The sequence below is a fragment of the Macadamia integrifolia genome, unplaced genomic scaffold (assembly GCF_013358625.1).
Source record: "Macadamia integrifolia cultivar HAES 741 unplaced genomic scaffold, SCU_Mint_v3 scaffold_94A, whole genome shotgun sequence".
NCBI classification, from domain to species: domain Eukaryota; kingdom Viridiplantae; phylum Streptophyta; class Magnoliopsida; order Proteales; family Proteaceae; genus Macadamia; species Macadamia integrifolia.
The window spans coordinates 76,172-93,406 of record NW_024870676.1 but is presented as its reverse complement, the minus strand read 5'-3'; the positions used below and the strand labels follow the sequence as shown (position 1 = coordinate 93,406).

Here is a 17,235-nt window from a genome sequence, read left to right as displayed (position 1 = left end):
AAAGGTAGTTTAGGATGACCTCAGAAAAAATCCTTCATATTTGGGACTGAACTGATGGATGGTTGCAGAGATCAACAGATTCTTGGAAACTAGATCAGAATATGAAGATTTTTAATATCTCCAAATCCAGGCCAAAGAATAGGCCAAGATGCTGGTCGACAATACTTAAGACACTCAAGAAAGACAGCAGAAATAAGAAGAGAAAGAGTGATTGATGGAAAAGAAAAGAGGGACAAGACTAGCTCTCTCAGCCTGGGTAGGGAACTCCCTTTCTTTATTTACAAAAAACCAATAAAGCAGTATTTGAATCTGGCTAGGAAACTCCCTTGCCGATTCCTATTTCAAGTGGCCACTCCTTTTTAAAATCTAAGTGGTCTTTAAAAAGGATATGGACCAAAACTTAAATAAAAGAAAAGAAACAAAAAATATCTTACTTAAACTGAACCAAATAAACCACTGGTTCCACCGGATCTGACTCAAAACAATTTAAAGCATAAAACAAATGAACTAAACGTAAAACAAAGTGGACCCAATCCTTAAAATAAGCTGGGCCATGCAAAGCCTGGGATTTCTTGGGCATCCTGTGCTGGTATGTCTTCAGTACTGCATCACATAGAAGTAGTTTTACTCATTCATGTGACACACCAACCCCCCAAGGACATGCTTTATTTGCACACAACCAGATCAAAGAAGCCAATATAGATAATCCCCATGAAAAGAACATCAAAGGAGAAATCTCATTCAATATGAGGACAGTTGCCCTTTCATGACTTATGCATTAGGCCAGGGCGGGGGATATGCAGACCAAGATACGAAGACAGATAGAATCAACATGGGCATAACCCAGAAACATCTTTTATCACTGTATAATTGATCTGATAAACCTAGAACCAGCCACTGGCAATCATCTTCCCCACACGAGTTGGATGTCATGGAGGATTTTGGTCAATCAATGTTCCACATTTATCATCACAAATTCACACGTATGTTAATCATCTTTAATCGATTAATCTTCCTCCTTGGCAGCAGCAAAAACTTTAGCATCCAAATCCTTCCTACACTTTTACCTTTCTCGTTGGTCTTTCTTTTCCCCTTTTCTGGTCTGACCTGGATATATATATATATATATATATCTTGTCATAATCCCAAAATAAAAACATGGGCTCCAACATTCGACAAGCCAAGATTTAGACAAGAATCAGAGCCAAAAATTCTCCAACCCACCATTAAAAAACATCCACCTACCACATAAAAAGCCATTCAGTGAGAAGTGAAATAGCATAATTTTTCCTCCTCTCCACCCAGTCCCAGTCAAGAAAGAAACTCTACTCTTGCCAATTCAGATCTAATATCAACTCAAAAGGAAGCTAATGAAACTAAGATAAGAACTTCTTCACCCGAAATCTCATCCCATCCCAAATTGGATCCAAATAATTAGAGGCCTCCTGAAAACTTCAACATCTCTTCATAGAGGGGTAGAAAAGATAAGAACTAGAAACTAAAAGAAACAAATGCCATGTGCTCCCACGTGTGTTTTGAGGAAATAAGAACAACAAAACTAGTGTCAGCAACGACTAAGATGACTCTTATTACTTGCAGACTACAATATTATCAGCCGCCTTTATGAATTAAGAAAATTTTCAAATCTTTCCTTATTGTACACTTCCGGATTCATTGTTAAGAAAATTTTGGTGAAATGTAACCACTATAAGATCTGTAGAAAACATTTCCACCATTAACATTAGTACAAGTAATTTCTAGGTATCAAAATAAAGGGCGTACCCGGTGCACGAGGCTCCTCATGTGTGAGGTCCGGGGGGGGCGAGAACTAAACAGCCTTACCCCGAGAATGTCAAGAGGCTGTTTCCAGATATCAAAATATAGAAAAGAAAAAATTGGCCTCCGGTATAGTTTCCTAAGATATAAAACCAGTCTCAGACATACATATATTACCTACTCTGCCCCGTTAAAACTAGACACCTCAGATAGTATTCTCCTATATGAAGCCACGAACTGCCACAATTTTCCTTATAATCTAATACAATTCGAAACAATTTGTCTCTTATGCGTCTCCATTGTGACCTAGTGGTCACAGGTTCAAGTCAGGAAGCAGCCTCTCCGCATAGCAAGGGTAAGGCTGCGTACATTATGACCCTCCCCAGAACCCCACAGTGGCGGGAGCCTCGTTTAGGTATCCCTAAACATATTTGTCTCTTAAAAATCAATTAGTAGATGAGCTTTTACATTTCAAGTCTTAAATGAGAAGACTAGAGATTCTCATTCAAATTTCATCAGCTAATAAGAAACAAACAAATTGCCGATCAGAATTTCAACTATCAAAAGCACTGTGTTCTTTTTTCAAACCTTATGCAACAAAGCTTCTGGACTCATAAATAAACCCTAATATCCAAACCTCCAAACCAACACCACACCACCCCCCCCCAAAAAAAAATCCAAAATATCTGCTAAAGAAAGAAAATTGTAATATAGAAGAGAATAAACCCCAATATCAATTTCTTCTCCAAAGCAGAACAATCACTAATCACATATATTCACATGAAAAGCAATACACAATCACAGTATCTAAAGCTAAAAACAGTTACAATTACAGTACAAAAAACTAATTTTTCTCCAAAATCACTAAAACCTCCAAGCCCCCACCCCAACCCCAACCCCAAGCAAATATCATCTTAAAGAAAGAAAATTTGTAAGCCATAAGAGAATAAACCCTAATTTCAATTTCTTCTCCAAAGAAACAACATCACTATCCACGTATGTTCATATGCTAAACCATACACATTGAAGTACCCAATGCTCAAAACAATTACATTTCAGTATTCAAAAACCACCGTCTAGCCTAGTACACTAACTCCTCCAAGCTCCCCAGAGCCATTATCATCTGACAAAGAAAGAAACTGTAAGATAAACTAATCAGACCTCGTCTTCATGGAGGAGCATGTTTGGGATACCCTTGTTGACAGGGAAACGCCGACCGGTCTCAGGACAGATAAGGGCACCTTCGTCAAGGTGGAGCTCGAGTAGGGCATGGTGAAACTTCATGAGAAACTCTTCCGACTCGAGCATCGATGATTCGGGTGCCTCTTCTGGAAGTTCTGCATAGCCCATCGATCGAGCGGCATCTACAAGGGCTTTCCATTCGATCTTCGGGAACATGTTTCTTAGGAAATCTGGGTTGAATTCGACCTCTTTTAATACTGATTTCTCCACTTCGAGACGCAGTGGGAACCCATTCGTCACGCCCTTGATGTTGCTGGAAAGCATGTTATGCGTCAATAGCCTCATCTCTCTCTCTCTCTCACTCTCTCTCTCTCTCTTAAGAAGTTATAGAGAAACAGCAAAAACTCAAAGAGCTTAAAGAAGATGGATTTTTTTTTCCTGAAATCTTGATATAGGAGTATTTGGTAATTTCACCATGGCCTAATGTATTTGCTTTAGTTCGAACTCTGGACCTCTTAAATGGCTTTGTTTGGTTGGAAGACAGATTGAATGGAAGGCAATGAAAATTTTTAAATTTAAGAAAAAGATTATAATCGTTGTTCAACCAGTGCATTTCATAAAAATAACTTACACTCCAGAATCAAGTTTGAGCTTACAAAAAAAGTTCACGAGACCTTATTGTGAATGATTATTCTCTACAGTGAGTGCGGTGGTGTAGGTGAGCATCGGATGGTTCAGAGTATCTGGACACGTGTCCCGAGGTCTTCTTGGCCATCCAATGCTAATTGCACCACCACACTCACTACAGAGGCTATCTCGCTTGATGCTTCATAATTTTCCAACTTAATTCTTTCCCTTTGTCATTGGCAAAAATCTAATGGTAAAGCAAGTGACAATAACCATGGGTACAAAAGAAAGAAACCAACTAAGAGTTAGAGGTAATGCTACTGACAATAACAATAAGAGCACAGGAAATAAACCAATTAAAAGCAGCATGATTTGAGTATCGAAGTTTCTAGAACTCTAATGGTGACACCAAATCAAATGAAGCATCAAGCAAGATCATTTTGTTACATTGTAAATGAGAGACATTTTCAACCAACATTCTACCCATATTCAGCTTTGTGTCATTTTTTAAAACATCGATCACCTGCTCCAGCATAGTGGTAATCCACAATGCTAAGAATTTAGAAAATGTAAATTTAAGCATATAAGAATTCAAAGCCAACATCAATCCAATTCAGGAATTTGTCAAGTAAAGTAAATGGACTAAAGAGTACACAATAGAACCAAGAAGGATGGACAAAGGAAAAAAGCAATGAGAGATCCCTCTCATTGAGGAACGAAGAAGAATGGTGAAGAGGAAGTAGATGAAAAGTATATTTCATATTGTGGAAGAAAAGAAGGAATGAAGGGAAATACACTATCATGTCATTAGGATTCAATCCCCGGATATACTCAGATGATCAATTACATAGGTTGGTTGACTAGACATGAAGAATATTTTTATTATTTTATTTTATTTTATTTATTTATTTATTGATGTGAAAAATGGTTTTCCATGATGGTGATCGTAGTTCTTAGACCAAAGTCCCCATACAACAAGCAACGCATCTATAAGATCAACAAACGATGATGAGACATATACAGATTCAAACTCACAACCAACCAATCCAAATGATGATAAAACAAGGGCTCCTTCTACTAGACTACCAAACCCATTTGTTGAAGAATGCTCTATTTGGAGTGTGAGAAAAAGAAAAAAAGATTGGAATGAAGATAGATAGAGAACCCTAAGAGACAAACATCTCAAAACAAAATTCTATTTTAGTATTCCATACTAGTGAGAATACAGACAAAAATAGAAGATATAAAAGAAGTGGGTTCACTCCACCCGAATAATACTAGGAGTAAAACAATGGAGAATGAGTAACTGCCCTGCTCATTCCATGCATGGTGATGTTGCTGCTCATGCTTTTTCATTGGAGACTTTAGATCTTGTCTTGTCTGGGTTATACTTTGACTCTTGTATAGCCCTTTTCTTTTCTTTTCTTTTTTTTCGATATGGTGTGGATTTCTTTTTTTTCTTTTTAATAATCAATCCAATTGCATTGGGTAAAGAATAAGAATACTTTTATCATGGGTGATGTGATTTTGTGATTGGATTCTTGTGTCGTCATTAATTCTTAAATACTGTATTATAATTGCAATATTGAAAACTCATTCTCTCTTCATTATGGGTGCATGAAAAGAACTTATAAATGACTCTTATCCATCTAACGTGGGATCCTCACATCAAATGATTAGGGTTAGTGTCGGAATGAATACGAGAAAGATCAAAAAAATAAAATGGAATGAGGTCTTGGGATCAAATCCTGTCTTCATCTTGGGGTGGGTCTTAAAATATAATATATCATAGAAAATGATCTAGAATACCCAAGGGGGGTTGGTCCATTGGTTATCCATAATGGAGGAAGTGTCTTACCTAAATCTCCTTGACACAACCCTTGTTTCTTTCTTGAGGTTCTCACCCTCTTTGGAGTAGAAACAACTTTGAGGTCCTCCTATTCCCACTCCAAAGAATGGATCCGACTCCTCTCCTTACCGTCCATCACCCAGGCTGGTCAATAGCTACCTAAACAAGTGACACATAGCAAGGCGATGATCCAATGATTTAAGAGAAGGCACGAAAAACGACGTGTCAATAAAGGCTCGGAGAACGAAGAGCCAAGAACCATTGGATCATCACTTCGCCTCATATCACTTACCCAGGTAACTATGGGTAAAACCTAGACGATAGGTGCTAAAGAGAGGAGTTGAATCCTCAAAGGATGTGAGGATACCCTTCATTAAAATATATATGATCTAGAAGGGTGGCAATCTAAAATCAAGACCAGCAAGCCATGACATTCATGCAATTTTTTTATATGAAAACAAAACAGATTACAGCCACTTACAAACCAATCCACAGTCCATGGACTAGGTGGGCTGGGCTGATAATTGCCACTCCTATTTTGGGACATTAACAAGGGGGAGAGAGAGAGAGAGAGAGAGAGAGAGAAATTTGTCATCTAGAGAGCGAGTAGGAGAGATTGATTTGTCATGTATAACAATCTCATTAATTTGACATAGTCATCAAAAGAGAAGCCACACGTATAATTATGCGAGTAGTAAAAACGCGTTGGCATGAGTCTCCTCTGGTTGACCTATATACCATTGAAAGAATGAACAGGAATAGTATATAAACAGCTAAAACTCAATGGAAGAAGCAACAGCAGGCCATGGAAACTGAAACTTCAGCTTCAACTTCAACTTGGACTCATCATAGAAGTCGTCAGGTTTGAAATCAAAATTTCTTCTTCTTCTTCTCCTCAATTACCTGAAAATGATTTGGTTTTAATTCAATTTAAACTTATCTCTGCTTCTTCATTGATACCATGCAAGAAATACTTCTTCCTTTCTGATTTTGTTTCTGTTCTTATATTTTCTTGTAATGCTTGAGAATTCATCTGTTTCCCTTCTCTTTAGAATTCTTTTTCACTTCTTTTTTTCTCTCAAATTTTCATTTTTTTCTCATTCTTTCAAGAATCTAATTCTTTTGATTAACTTTGAAATGACATTTTCTCTGCAATCTGGAATGCTTTTTATTCTTTTATGGGCTTTTGAGTGGTTTAGAATTAGGAAGAACTGTAAACTGCAATATTAGGTTCCTCTCTCTCTCTCTCTCTCTCTCTCTCTCTCTCTCTCTCTCTCTCTCTCTCTCTCTCTCTCTCTCTCTCTCTCTCTCTCTCTCTCTCTCTCTCTCTCTCTCTCTCAAGAAATCGTTGACTTTCTGTTGGTGAGATGGCCATCCGGCCTCATCACGGAACCACAGTAACGGTCACTCCATTACGAAAGGAGTAATTTCAGGAGTAATGGCAGGGCGATTCCGCTGATCGGAAAAGATTCGTTGTTCAACGGATCTTTGGACTCTATCTCTATAAAAGAGTAAATAGTAAAGTTGGAAATATATACACATATGATTAGTCAGTTGGAGCCTTAAAATTCCTAGAAACGTTCTCTGTCTTCTTCATCCTCTGTTCTTGAAACCCCCGTACACTGGTATCAAAGCCGGCACGGTTTTCGTCTCAGGCAAGCTGCGGCGATTACAACACTCTCAACTACCTGATTTTCTGAGGATTGAGCTGCCCGTCAGTGGCTGAACTTGACGTTTCTTCCTCTCACCCATCTTGATAAGAGCCGTGAGAGCTGTAAGCACCGGTCACTGCTGATCTAACACGGCCGAGCATTCTGACACCGCCGACCCTATTGTTGAGAAGTTTTCAAAGGGATCACCTCTGCTGCAGGCCCCACAACTCCTTTTAATTTTATATATTACTAGTTGCTGCCAACAGGTAAGTGCAACTCCCCCATTTCAAGATATTGGACCTTTTTTTTTATATTCATCCTCACATCACTCTACCGTATAAGTCCCACTGTTTTATTACTTTAGAATTAAATATTTCTTGTCTTTATATGTGAGGATATTAGTTGTTTATATCATACTAGCTAAATTGGTTTAAAAAAATATTAGTCTATTTATTATTTTAAAACAAATGTCATATCATGCTGGCTGAATTGGTTAAAAATATTAGTCTATTTATTATTTTAAAACAAATGTTCATTGTCTCTAATACATGTCATGTTAACATAATAGATTTATAAATTGATTAATTAAGTATATCATATTGTTGTTTATATATTTTTTTTACTGTCAGCACTATGTTATACTTAGATTGATATGCTGGTATGTTATACGAATCCCATAAGGATTAATATTCGACATCTGAATATAATAATATAACCCGCTTCTTTACTGAACATTTCTTTTTCTCTGGAATTTTATTTGATTATATAATACCTGTTCATTTATATCATTATTTACAAAAATTCTTATGTTTAACAAATTGCATATTTGAACCAAATCGACTAACACCATAACAAATTATTGAAGTCACAAAAGACTTAGTAAATAAATACATTAGTATTCACATTTATTCCTTTGGCTTGTTTGAAGCCATAGAGAATCCGAATTTAACACGGAAAGAAATGTTGAGTTCGTATTAAGATAATAAAAAAAATAATAATAATAATAGTAATAAAGTAAATAAATAAGAAAAAAATGGAGGAAAACCTATATGTAAGAACATATAATTAGAATAGAGAATTAAACTTGTTCATTATTCATTTTTCAGAACATCATCATGGCTGGAAAACCCTTGTCACATGAAATCAACAACCTTGAGAGATTGAATGAGTCGAACTATGAGACTTTGAACATGAAAATCACACATGTGTTGATATATGAGAAGATGGACCATGTTCTGGAACCAAGACCCGTGGTTGGGGATGATGCTACCCTAGCAGAGATTAAAACTGCAGAAAAATGGGCTGAAGATGACAAAAGAGCCTGAAGCATGATCCTTTTGAAGATGGAAGATCATCTGATGAAGGTGTTTAATAAACACACAACTACCAAATCTGTAATGGAAGCTGTGAGGGCCAAGTATGATGTGAAAACTGAAACCCACACTCAGCTACTGACTCACAAATATAATAGTTGTAGAATGACTGAGGGTGAGGATGTTGTGGATCATGTCAACAAAATGTTGGTTTGGCTCAAGACTTGGTTGATGCTGGATCAGAAGTGTCAAATAACAACCAAGTATTCATCATCATTAACAGTTTACCCCCTTTTTGGGCAATGGCACAAACCGCACTGAGATTCTTGGGGGACAATCATACTATTGATAAACTTCCCCAACAACTACAATACTATCAGCAATGCATGATGACAAAGTCCATGGGTGAATTACATATAACCCAGTCCAACCCAACTCCACCAGAGATTGACCAAGTGGAAACATTGGCACATCAGCACCGATTTCGTCCCAATGCCAACCAGCTCCACCCCAACAATAACCAGAATAAGGTCAAAGGGAAAGGAAAAATGAAGTCTAGGAATTTTCAAAAGGTGCCACCTAGAGCATGTTACGAATTTGAAAAATTCGGTCACTTCAGGGCTTCCTGCCCTAAGAAAAAGAACAAAGGAAATACTCCACATGCACCACCACCAAACACTCAGCGGAAAGAGTATATTGGCACAGTTGAGTGCAATTTATCTGGACAACAGTATGAGGGGTGGTGGATCGACTCAGGTGCGACACGTCATATTGCAAAGACCACAAGAGGACAACAAGAGATGAAGACTCTTACACTTGGTGACCATAAGATCTTCATGGGCAACAACTCGTATAGTGAAGTTCAAGGTGTTGCAGACTATGTGCTTGACCTCGGGAAGCTAATTTTCGTCTGAAGGATGTAATTTATGCCCCCGACATGCATCGAAATTTGATTTATGTACCAGATCTTGTTAAGAAGGGCCTTGAAGTGCGCTTCACTAGCTCTGAGGTCACCATTGGAAATCATGGCCGATCTTTTTCTTCAGGACGATTTGTCCCTGAGCAGGACTTGTTCTTACTTTCTACTATTGAAAATGTAACCTCTAATATTATTAATGAAAATGCATCTGGATCATTAGTTTAGATTGATTGTGCAAATCTTGTTGATTCGTATATGTGGCATATGAGACTAGGACACCCTGGAATTAAGAAAATGCAACAAATAATTAAATTGGGTTTAGTTCCTAAGTTGTCTAAAGTAGAATATGATGGATGCGATCTCTCTGGTAAAATGATTAGGAAACCCTTTCCAGTTGGAGTGAGAGCAAATGAACTTCTTGGAGTGGTACACTCTGACATCTGTGGACCACTCAATGTGAGTACCCATTGTGGTAAAACTTATTTTATCACATTCACAGATGATCTATCTAAGTGTGGATATATTTACTTGCTTAGTAGGAAATCTGAAGCATTTGAATGTTTCAGACGCTATAGAACTGAAGTACACAATCAGTTGGAAAGAAATATTAAGGTTCTAAGAACCGATCGTGGTGGAGAGTATAACTCCAAAGAGTTTAAAAATTTTTGTGAGGAACATGGAATCATTAAACAAAAGACAATGTCTTTCACACCACAACAGAATGGTGTGGCTGAAAGACGAAATAGAACACTACTTAATGTAGTGTGTTGCATGTTATCACATTCTTCTCTCTCTAAGAAATTCTAGGGAGAGGCCATTCGCACAGCAAATTATATCCTGAACAGAATTCCTACCAAATCTGTTGAGACTACTACCTATGAAATGTGGACAGGTAGGAAACCAAACTTAGAAAATCTAAGAAAGTGGGGATCAGTAGCCTATGTACTAATACCTGAGTCATATAGGAACAAGTTAGATTCTAGAACGATCAAATGCAAGTTCATAGGATATCCTGAAGGATCAAAAGGATATAGGTTATATCACCCTGAAAAAGGGGTAATTGAAAGTCGTAATGCAGAATTTCTAGAGAAACTAGAAGAGGAACCGCAACAGGAAGATGTAGAACCCTTGCATGTCATTGACAATGACTATGATTTTGACCCTCAAGAGGAACCAAGAATTTTTGATCAAGGAATCCAAGTTCCTGAAGATCAAGATGATCATCAGAGACAAGACCCGGAACCTAGGGTAAGTGGGAGTAATAGAACTAGAGCACCCCCAACTTATTTAGATGACTACTACCTTTATTTATGTGAGCTATCTTGTCATACAGTTGACACATATGTGAAAGAAGTAGTTGATCCCGTAACCTATAGTGAAGCGATGAAATCACGAGAATCAGATGAATGGTGGAATGCCATGCAAGAGGAAATTATTCTATCACAAAGAATCAAGTATGAGAACTTTGTGATCTACCAAAGGGTAGAAATGATGTAGGTTGCAAATGGGTACTTAAGAAAAAGTATAAAGTGGATGGGTCTGTTGATAAATTTAAGGCTCGGTTAGTAGCGAAAGGATATACACAAAAAGGAGGAATAGACTATCAGGAAACATATTCACCGGTAGAAAAATTTACCTCTATTAGACTGATATTGGCACTTGTTGCATATTTAGACTTAGAATTATTCCAGATGGATGTGAAAACCGCCTTTCTTAATGGCGAGTTGGAAGAAACTATATATATGCGACAACCTAAAGGTTTTCAGGTTGTGGGACAGGAAGATAAAGTATGTAGACTTAAAAAGTCTCTGTACGAACTAAAACAGTCCTCATGTCAGTGGTACCTAGTATTCCACAAAACAGTCCTTAAGTTAGGATTCGTGGCAAACCAATTGGACAACTGTGTATATATTTTGAAGAGTGGGAGTAGTTTTATTATTCTTTCCTTATATGTTGATGACATACTGTTGGTTGGAATTGACTTAAATATGCTAAACATAACCAAGTATGAACTTAGTAACAGATTTGAAATGAAGGATTTGGGGGAAGCATCTTATATTCTAGGAATTCAAATCATTAGAGATCGAACACAACGTAGATTGTGTTTGAGTCAGGAAAAATACTTGAACTCTGTGTTGAAAAGATTCGGGATACAGAATTGCAATCCCTCTTCAACTCCAATAGTATTGGGAAAGACTTTATCAAAAATTCAATGTCCTCAAGAAGGACATGAAAAGTTGAATGTACCTTATGCTCAAGTAGTAGGTAGTTTGATGTACGCAATGTTGTGTACACGACCGGATTTGGCCTATCCAGTTAGTTTGGTAAATAGATACCAAAGTAATCCTGGCTCTACCCATTGGGAAGCTGTGAAAAGGATTATGAAATATATTAAAGGAGCTAAACATTTGAAATTGTGTTTTCAAGCAGAAAAGTTTGAGGTTATTGAATATTCCGATGCTGACTTTGGAGGTGACAGAGATGATTGTAAGTCCACCTCTGGTCATGTGCTCATATATGGAGGAGCAGCAGTTTCTTAGGGTAGCAAGAAACAAAGGTGTGTTGCTAGGCACACACAAGAAGCTGAGTATATTGCTTGTAGTATGGCAAGTACTCATGCAGTCTGGATAAGACGACTTTTAAATGAGTTTGGGCTGGATCTTGTAGATGAACCAGTGGAAATATTCTATGATAATCAAGCAGCAATAAGCTTGATACACAGTGGTGCAAATAGCTCAAAGGAAAAACATGTAGAAATACAGTACCATTATATTCGAGATATAGTAAAAGAAGGTGAAATTAAAATAACCTATATACCTACAAGTAATATGGTAGTTGATCCCCTCACAAAGCGAGTTCGTGCGGAAGCTTACATTAAGCATGTAAATTTAATGGGACTTAAAACAGGCTAAGTCTGGAATAGGAACTGAATGTTCCTTATCATGACAATGTTTTTATTGTTCCTGGATATGGGACGGAAATGGAAATGGAAATGGAAATGGAAATGTCACGATAGATGTTATTGGAAATTAGAACTCTAAATGGAATTTTCATTAAGGTAGTTCTTGGAAATGGGAAAGGAAAATGTGAATTCAGCCAAAATGGCCAAGTGGGAGATGTTGGTGAGATGGTCATCCGGCCTCATCACGGAACCACAGTAACGGTCACTCCGTTACGGAAGGAGTAATTTCAAGAGTAATGGCAGGGCGATTCCGCTGATCGGAAAAGATCCGTTGTTCAACGGATCTTTGGACTCTATCTCTATAAAAGAGTAAATAGTAAAGTTGGAAATATATACGCATATGATCAGTCAGTTGGAGCCCTAAAATTCCTAGAAACGTTCTCTGTCTTCTTCATCCTCTGTTCTTGAAACCCCCGTACACTTTCTTCCCTCTATTTGGCAATAAATTTGATGAAAACAATAAAAGAAAATTTGATTATATGTTGCTTCAATCAAGCTTCGAGCTTACAAATTATCAATAATTTATTTTTATTTTTCTAAAATCGTCACCATGCATTCCCCATGCTTGCTCATTGTTTCTAGTTGGGGGATTCCTGTCTCCTTGCTCCCTGTCCCTTCTCTTCAGGGATTCTCCAAGTTGGATGGTCCCTACACCTTTTCCTTTCTCCCTTCTGGGTGTTCTTTTATTTTCGCTCTTTATTAAATATAAATTTCATTCAAAAAAAAAATTAATAAAGAAATAATGGATCAGGTTGGATTTTATCCAATTCCAATTCTAATTCCTCTCCCATTTGATTATTTAGGGTACAAATATGCCTATGTTTGATCTGAGGTATATTATGTTATAATATTTTTTTCACCTATCTTGGTTACAAGATTTTTCCTTCAATAATCTATGATAAAATTATGAATAGGATTTAGAGGTTATATTATTTGAAGAATTTATTAACCCTTATTTACCCAAAAAATAAAATAAAATGTTAACTCTTACAAATAGTTTCTTGGGCCCGTCACTCTAAATGGAAGGTGATGTACAATTTTGACTGTTGATTTATTTATTTATTTATTTTAACAAAAGGAGCATGGTTCGTAATCTTGGGATCGGATCAGTTGATTTAGGGTGATTTAGATTGGTATTTGCCAATATCAGTCCTAATCTTGAAAATCGAGATTACGAACTGTTAATTGGGTCCTCAATCAAATAATTTGATTTTCTTCCATGAATTATTTGTGTTAAAGAGATTAGTTCGATCCAAAAAACTTGAGCTAAGGGTTGTAGGCTGAAATTGTTGCTTGCTAATGAACGAGGCATAATGGAAAAATAACAGTGAGGGGATGTTAGAGGAGGGTAGTACTTTGGTTACAGGTGGTAGTCAGAGACAAAGCAGACCAAATGAGAGAGACACAGAATCTGGAAAGCATAAGGATCACTTTAAGTTGAAGGGTCGCAAAATAACTTGTTATTGCAAAGAGAAAGGTAATTTAAAGAGGAATTACTCAAAGCATAAGGAGGATAGAAAAATAAAGGATTATGAGAAGAAGCATGGAAATAAATCATTCAATACTATTGTCGTGGAAGAGTCCTTTAGTGAAGGATATACCTTTCTCACTATGTCATCATGTATAGAAACTTCAATTGGATTTTAGATTCTAACAACTCATTCTATATATGTTGAATTAATGATCAGTTTGTTACATATCATGCATGTGATAATGGTGATGTCAAAATGACAAATAATGTTGAATGCAAGATTACTGGGACTGGTGAGAACGTTGAATGGGGTTAGACATGTGCCAGATCTAATGAAAAATATGATTTCGTTGAGAACAATAGATTTGAGAGGTTTTAGGTGCTTACCTAAAGGTGGAGTTCTTAGGGTCTCTAGAGGAGCATGGTTGTGACTTGTGATAGGGATGAATGACTAAGAATCTGTAGAGATTTGCAAGGAGTGCTAAAAAAAATGGAGTTACCGTTGGAACTAAGGCAAGAAGGACAAATGAACAACAAAGACTATGGGTAGTTTAAGTTGTGAACACATGTAAGTCTCTTTTGCTTCGAATCTTGTGAGTGGGTTGCAACGGTAGGAGAGGTGAAGCCACATCACATCATGCGACTGTCATGAGCGAGTTGTGCAGGATGCCTGGGCAAGGGTGTGGGCCATGCTGGTTAGGTATGGAACACAAATAGAGATAATAATGGAGTTTGTCGAATGGACAACAACATCACTTTTCTTCAAGATCTTGTAGAATCCAAGCAAATGTGGAAATGATTGGGTTTACTATGTCTTATAGTGTAGTGGCCCATATAGTTATCATTGGGTTTGTGTATGTTTATGTTAGGTTTTGATTCCATTACATATATATGGGTGAAATTGTAATTGTGTGGGATTAGGGTTTTTTATATATTGTCTCGTAGGAAAAACCCTAGACAAGGAAGGGGGATCACATTATGAGGTGCAAAGTATAGAGTAATTTTCTGGGTTAGTGAAAAATTTTCTAATTCTCTCAAGCAGATGAAAGTATTTGTGCAAAACCACGTTAAATTGCTCATGTTGATTTCTTTTATTATTATTAAAAAACCATAAAGATTAAATTAAAAGAAAAAATACAGAATTAACCCTAGGCATATCTAGATGAATACACAAACTTGAGAGTGAATGAAATAATTTTGTTTACTATGAAATCAGTTTAGTAATGGAGGAGTGGAGTGCATGATTGATTGGGAAACTATTGGAGAGAAAGGCCACTACTTGTTAGTAAGTTGACTTAATTAGAGATGAATAGTTTTTTAGTCTATGCATCTCTTTCTGGTAGTGGAAGGGTAATGTAGCAATTCTAACCATTGAGCAATTGGGGCATGATCTATATTGGCAAATGTCAAATTTCATTCTCAAATTGAATAATATATACCCTTCCACATATGTTCATATACCCCCTTGGCGGTCCATGCACCCTCTATATAGTCCGGAAACTTGTAATGTTTTATTTTGTACTTCGCAAATATTATTTGAGCTGATACTTGATATCAAAGGATCTTGGGTCTTAGCCATCCACAAAATTTCAATCTCATCTAACTTACCATGTGATAGTAAATATCTGATAGACCAAATATGGCAATAGGAACCCTTATCCAATAAAAAACAAAGAAAAAAAAAAGACTATAAATGCTAAGTACTTTAATGAATATATACTTGTCGAGAAATTATTTTCTAAAAAAAAAAAAAAAGAGAAATTATTTTCACCTCCTTTACTAACTTCAAAAAAGGTTAATTCCCTCTTATTTAGAAAATTAAATACCTTTTGATCTTGTGGTCATGCAGTTCTGGTGGAGTCGTCTCTTCAAGAATAGGAACTTGACATTAGCATGCCAAAGCCTTGGTGTGGTTTATGGAGACTTAAGTGTTTCACCTCTCTATGTTTACTCAAGCACTTTTAAATGGAAGTTACAGAATCATCAAAATGAAGATGCAGTATTTGGTGTATTTTCCTTGATTTTTTGGACCTTTACATTGATCCCCTTGATCAAATATGTATTAATACTATTGACTGCAGATGACAATGGCGAAGGTAAGCTGTAAACAATCAAAAACTCTTCTTCTTAATGGTTTTAGAAGAAAAAAAAAAAAATGTGTTTTGTTTGGAGGTGGCAAAACCTTAGGTCATATTGAGAATTAAGGATAACAACCAATGATTAACCAAGAATCGAGAGCCTCGAGCCTCGAGCCTCGAGCCTCTTTTCCTTCTGCCCAGCTCCCTGAAAATAACGTTCGACTCCCACGTGTTAAGTATATAGCTAACGCTCCTTCTGAGTCAAGATCAAACTCTGCTTTTGAGTATGACTGGGCCTGATGATCAGAAACTCTTCTTCTTAATGTTAAATTTTCAACATACCCATAATATGATATAAACCTTGGGAGACCACATCAGTTTTCTCTTTCGAAACCAATGTGGGATAACCTCCCATATGACTGATATGGGATTGTAATATAATAACCCTGAACTTGACGGCTTTGATAGGGAATTGCCTGCTCTTAGCACACAAAAAAAAGGGGAGGGGGAGGAGGGGGTGGGGATGACTGCTCTTGAATTTAACCTTTGTTAAAATTTTATTCCCCCTTTTTCTCCCTCTCAGTTCATCAACCTAGTACTGAAAACTAATGATAGTTCCATGATCAGGTGGAACGTTTGCTCTTTATTCCTTGCTTTGTAGGCATACAAATCTTAGTTTAATTCCAAATCGGCAAGCAGAGGATGAGGAACTCTCTGCATACAATTATGGGCCTCCAACAACAAACACTACAGCCTCCTCACTACTGAAGGGAGTCCTTGAAAAGCATGAAAAGCTACGCATAGCCCTCCTTCTTGTGGTCTTATTTGGTGCTTGCATGGTCATTGGTGATGGTGTCTTCACCCCAGCAATATCAGGTATATAATAACTAGTATTGGTAGTGCACACACACACAGAGTATGTGAGAGAGAGAGAGAGAGAGAGAGAGCAATATCAGGTAAATAATTACTAGTATTGCTAGTGCACACACACAGTATTAGAGAGAGAGAGAGAGAGAGAGAGAGAGAGAGCAATATCAGGTATATAATTACTAGTATTGCTCGTGCACACACACACACACAGTATTAGAGAGAGAGAGAGAGAGAGAGAGAGAGAGAGAATGAGAGGTATATAATTACTAGTATTGCTAGTGCACACACACACACGAGTATTAGAAGAGAGAGAGAGAGAGTCTTACTGTTTTCATTTGAATAAGGGAGAGCATTTTACAGAAATTTTGGTTGGTTCAAGAGCTTTCCTGTGGATCAAAGAAGAAACTAAAACTTGGTTCTCTCCCCAATTGCAGTACTTTCCGCCTCATCAGGGTTGCAATATAATGGAGGGAAATTAAATAATGGTAAGTTAATAAAAAGCTTGTTTGGGTAAGGAGTCCCCCCCCCTCCCCCCC

The 17,235-nt window shown here is 37.1% G+C and overlaps 3 protein-coding genes across 3 annotated transcripts in view; 1 reads left to right on the top strand and 2 right to left on the bottom strand.

Annotated features, from left to right (window-relative positions):
- Window positions 1-2,715: 2,715 nt before the first annotated feature.
- Window positions 2,716-3,357, bottom strand: LOC122071776 (multifunctional methyltransferase subunit TRM112 homolog A-like). The gene has a single exon (XM_042636183.1). It carries the CDS (start codon window positions 3,301-3,303, stop codon window positions 2,932-2,934), a length of 372 nt encoding a protein of 123 aa, XP_042492117.1. The 5' UTR covers window positions 3,304-3,357; the 3' UTR covers window positions 2,716-2,931.
- A 2,770-nt stretch (window positions 3,358-6,127) lies between these two features.
- LOC122071788 (potassium transporter 4-like) overlaps window positions 6,128-17,235 on the top strand; it is a 14,014-nt gene continuing 2,906 nt past the window's right edge. The window contains exons 1-4 of the mRNA XM_042636196.1: window positions 6,128-6,296; window positions 15,601-15,847; window positions 16,457-16,705; window positions 17,134-17,184. Coding sequence (XP_042492130.1) covers window positions 6,240-6,296; window positions 15,601-15,847; window positions 16,457-16,705; window positions 17,134-17,184 — 604 coding nt within the window. The 5' untranslated portion in view covers window positions 6,128-6,239. The remainder of the gene's footprint in view (window positions 6,297-15,600; window positions 15,848-16,456; window positions 16,706-17,133; window positions 17,185-17,235) is intronic.
- LOC122071789 (pentatricopeptide repeat-containing protein At5g08305) overlaps window positions 16,692-17,235 on the bottom strand; it is an 11,718-nt gene continuing 11,174 nt past the window's right edge. Inside the window, exon 2 of the transcript XR_006138282.1 lies at window positions 16,692-16,716. The gene's annotated coding sequence lies outside the window, so the exon portion shown is untranslated. The remainder of the gene's footprint in view (window positions 16,717-17,235) is intronic.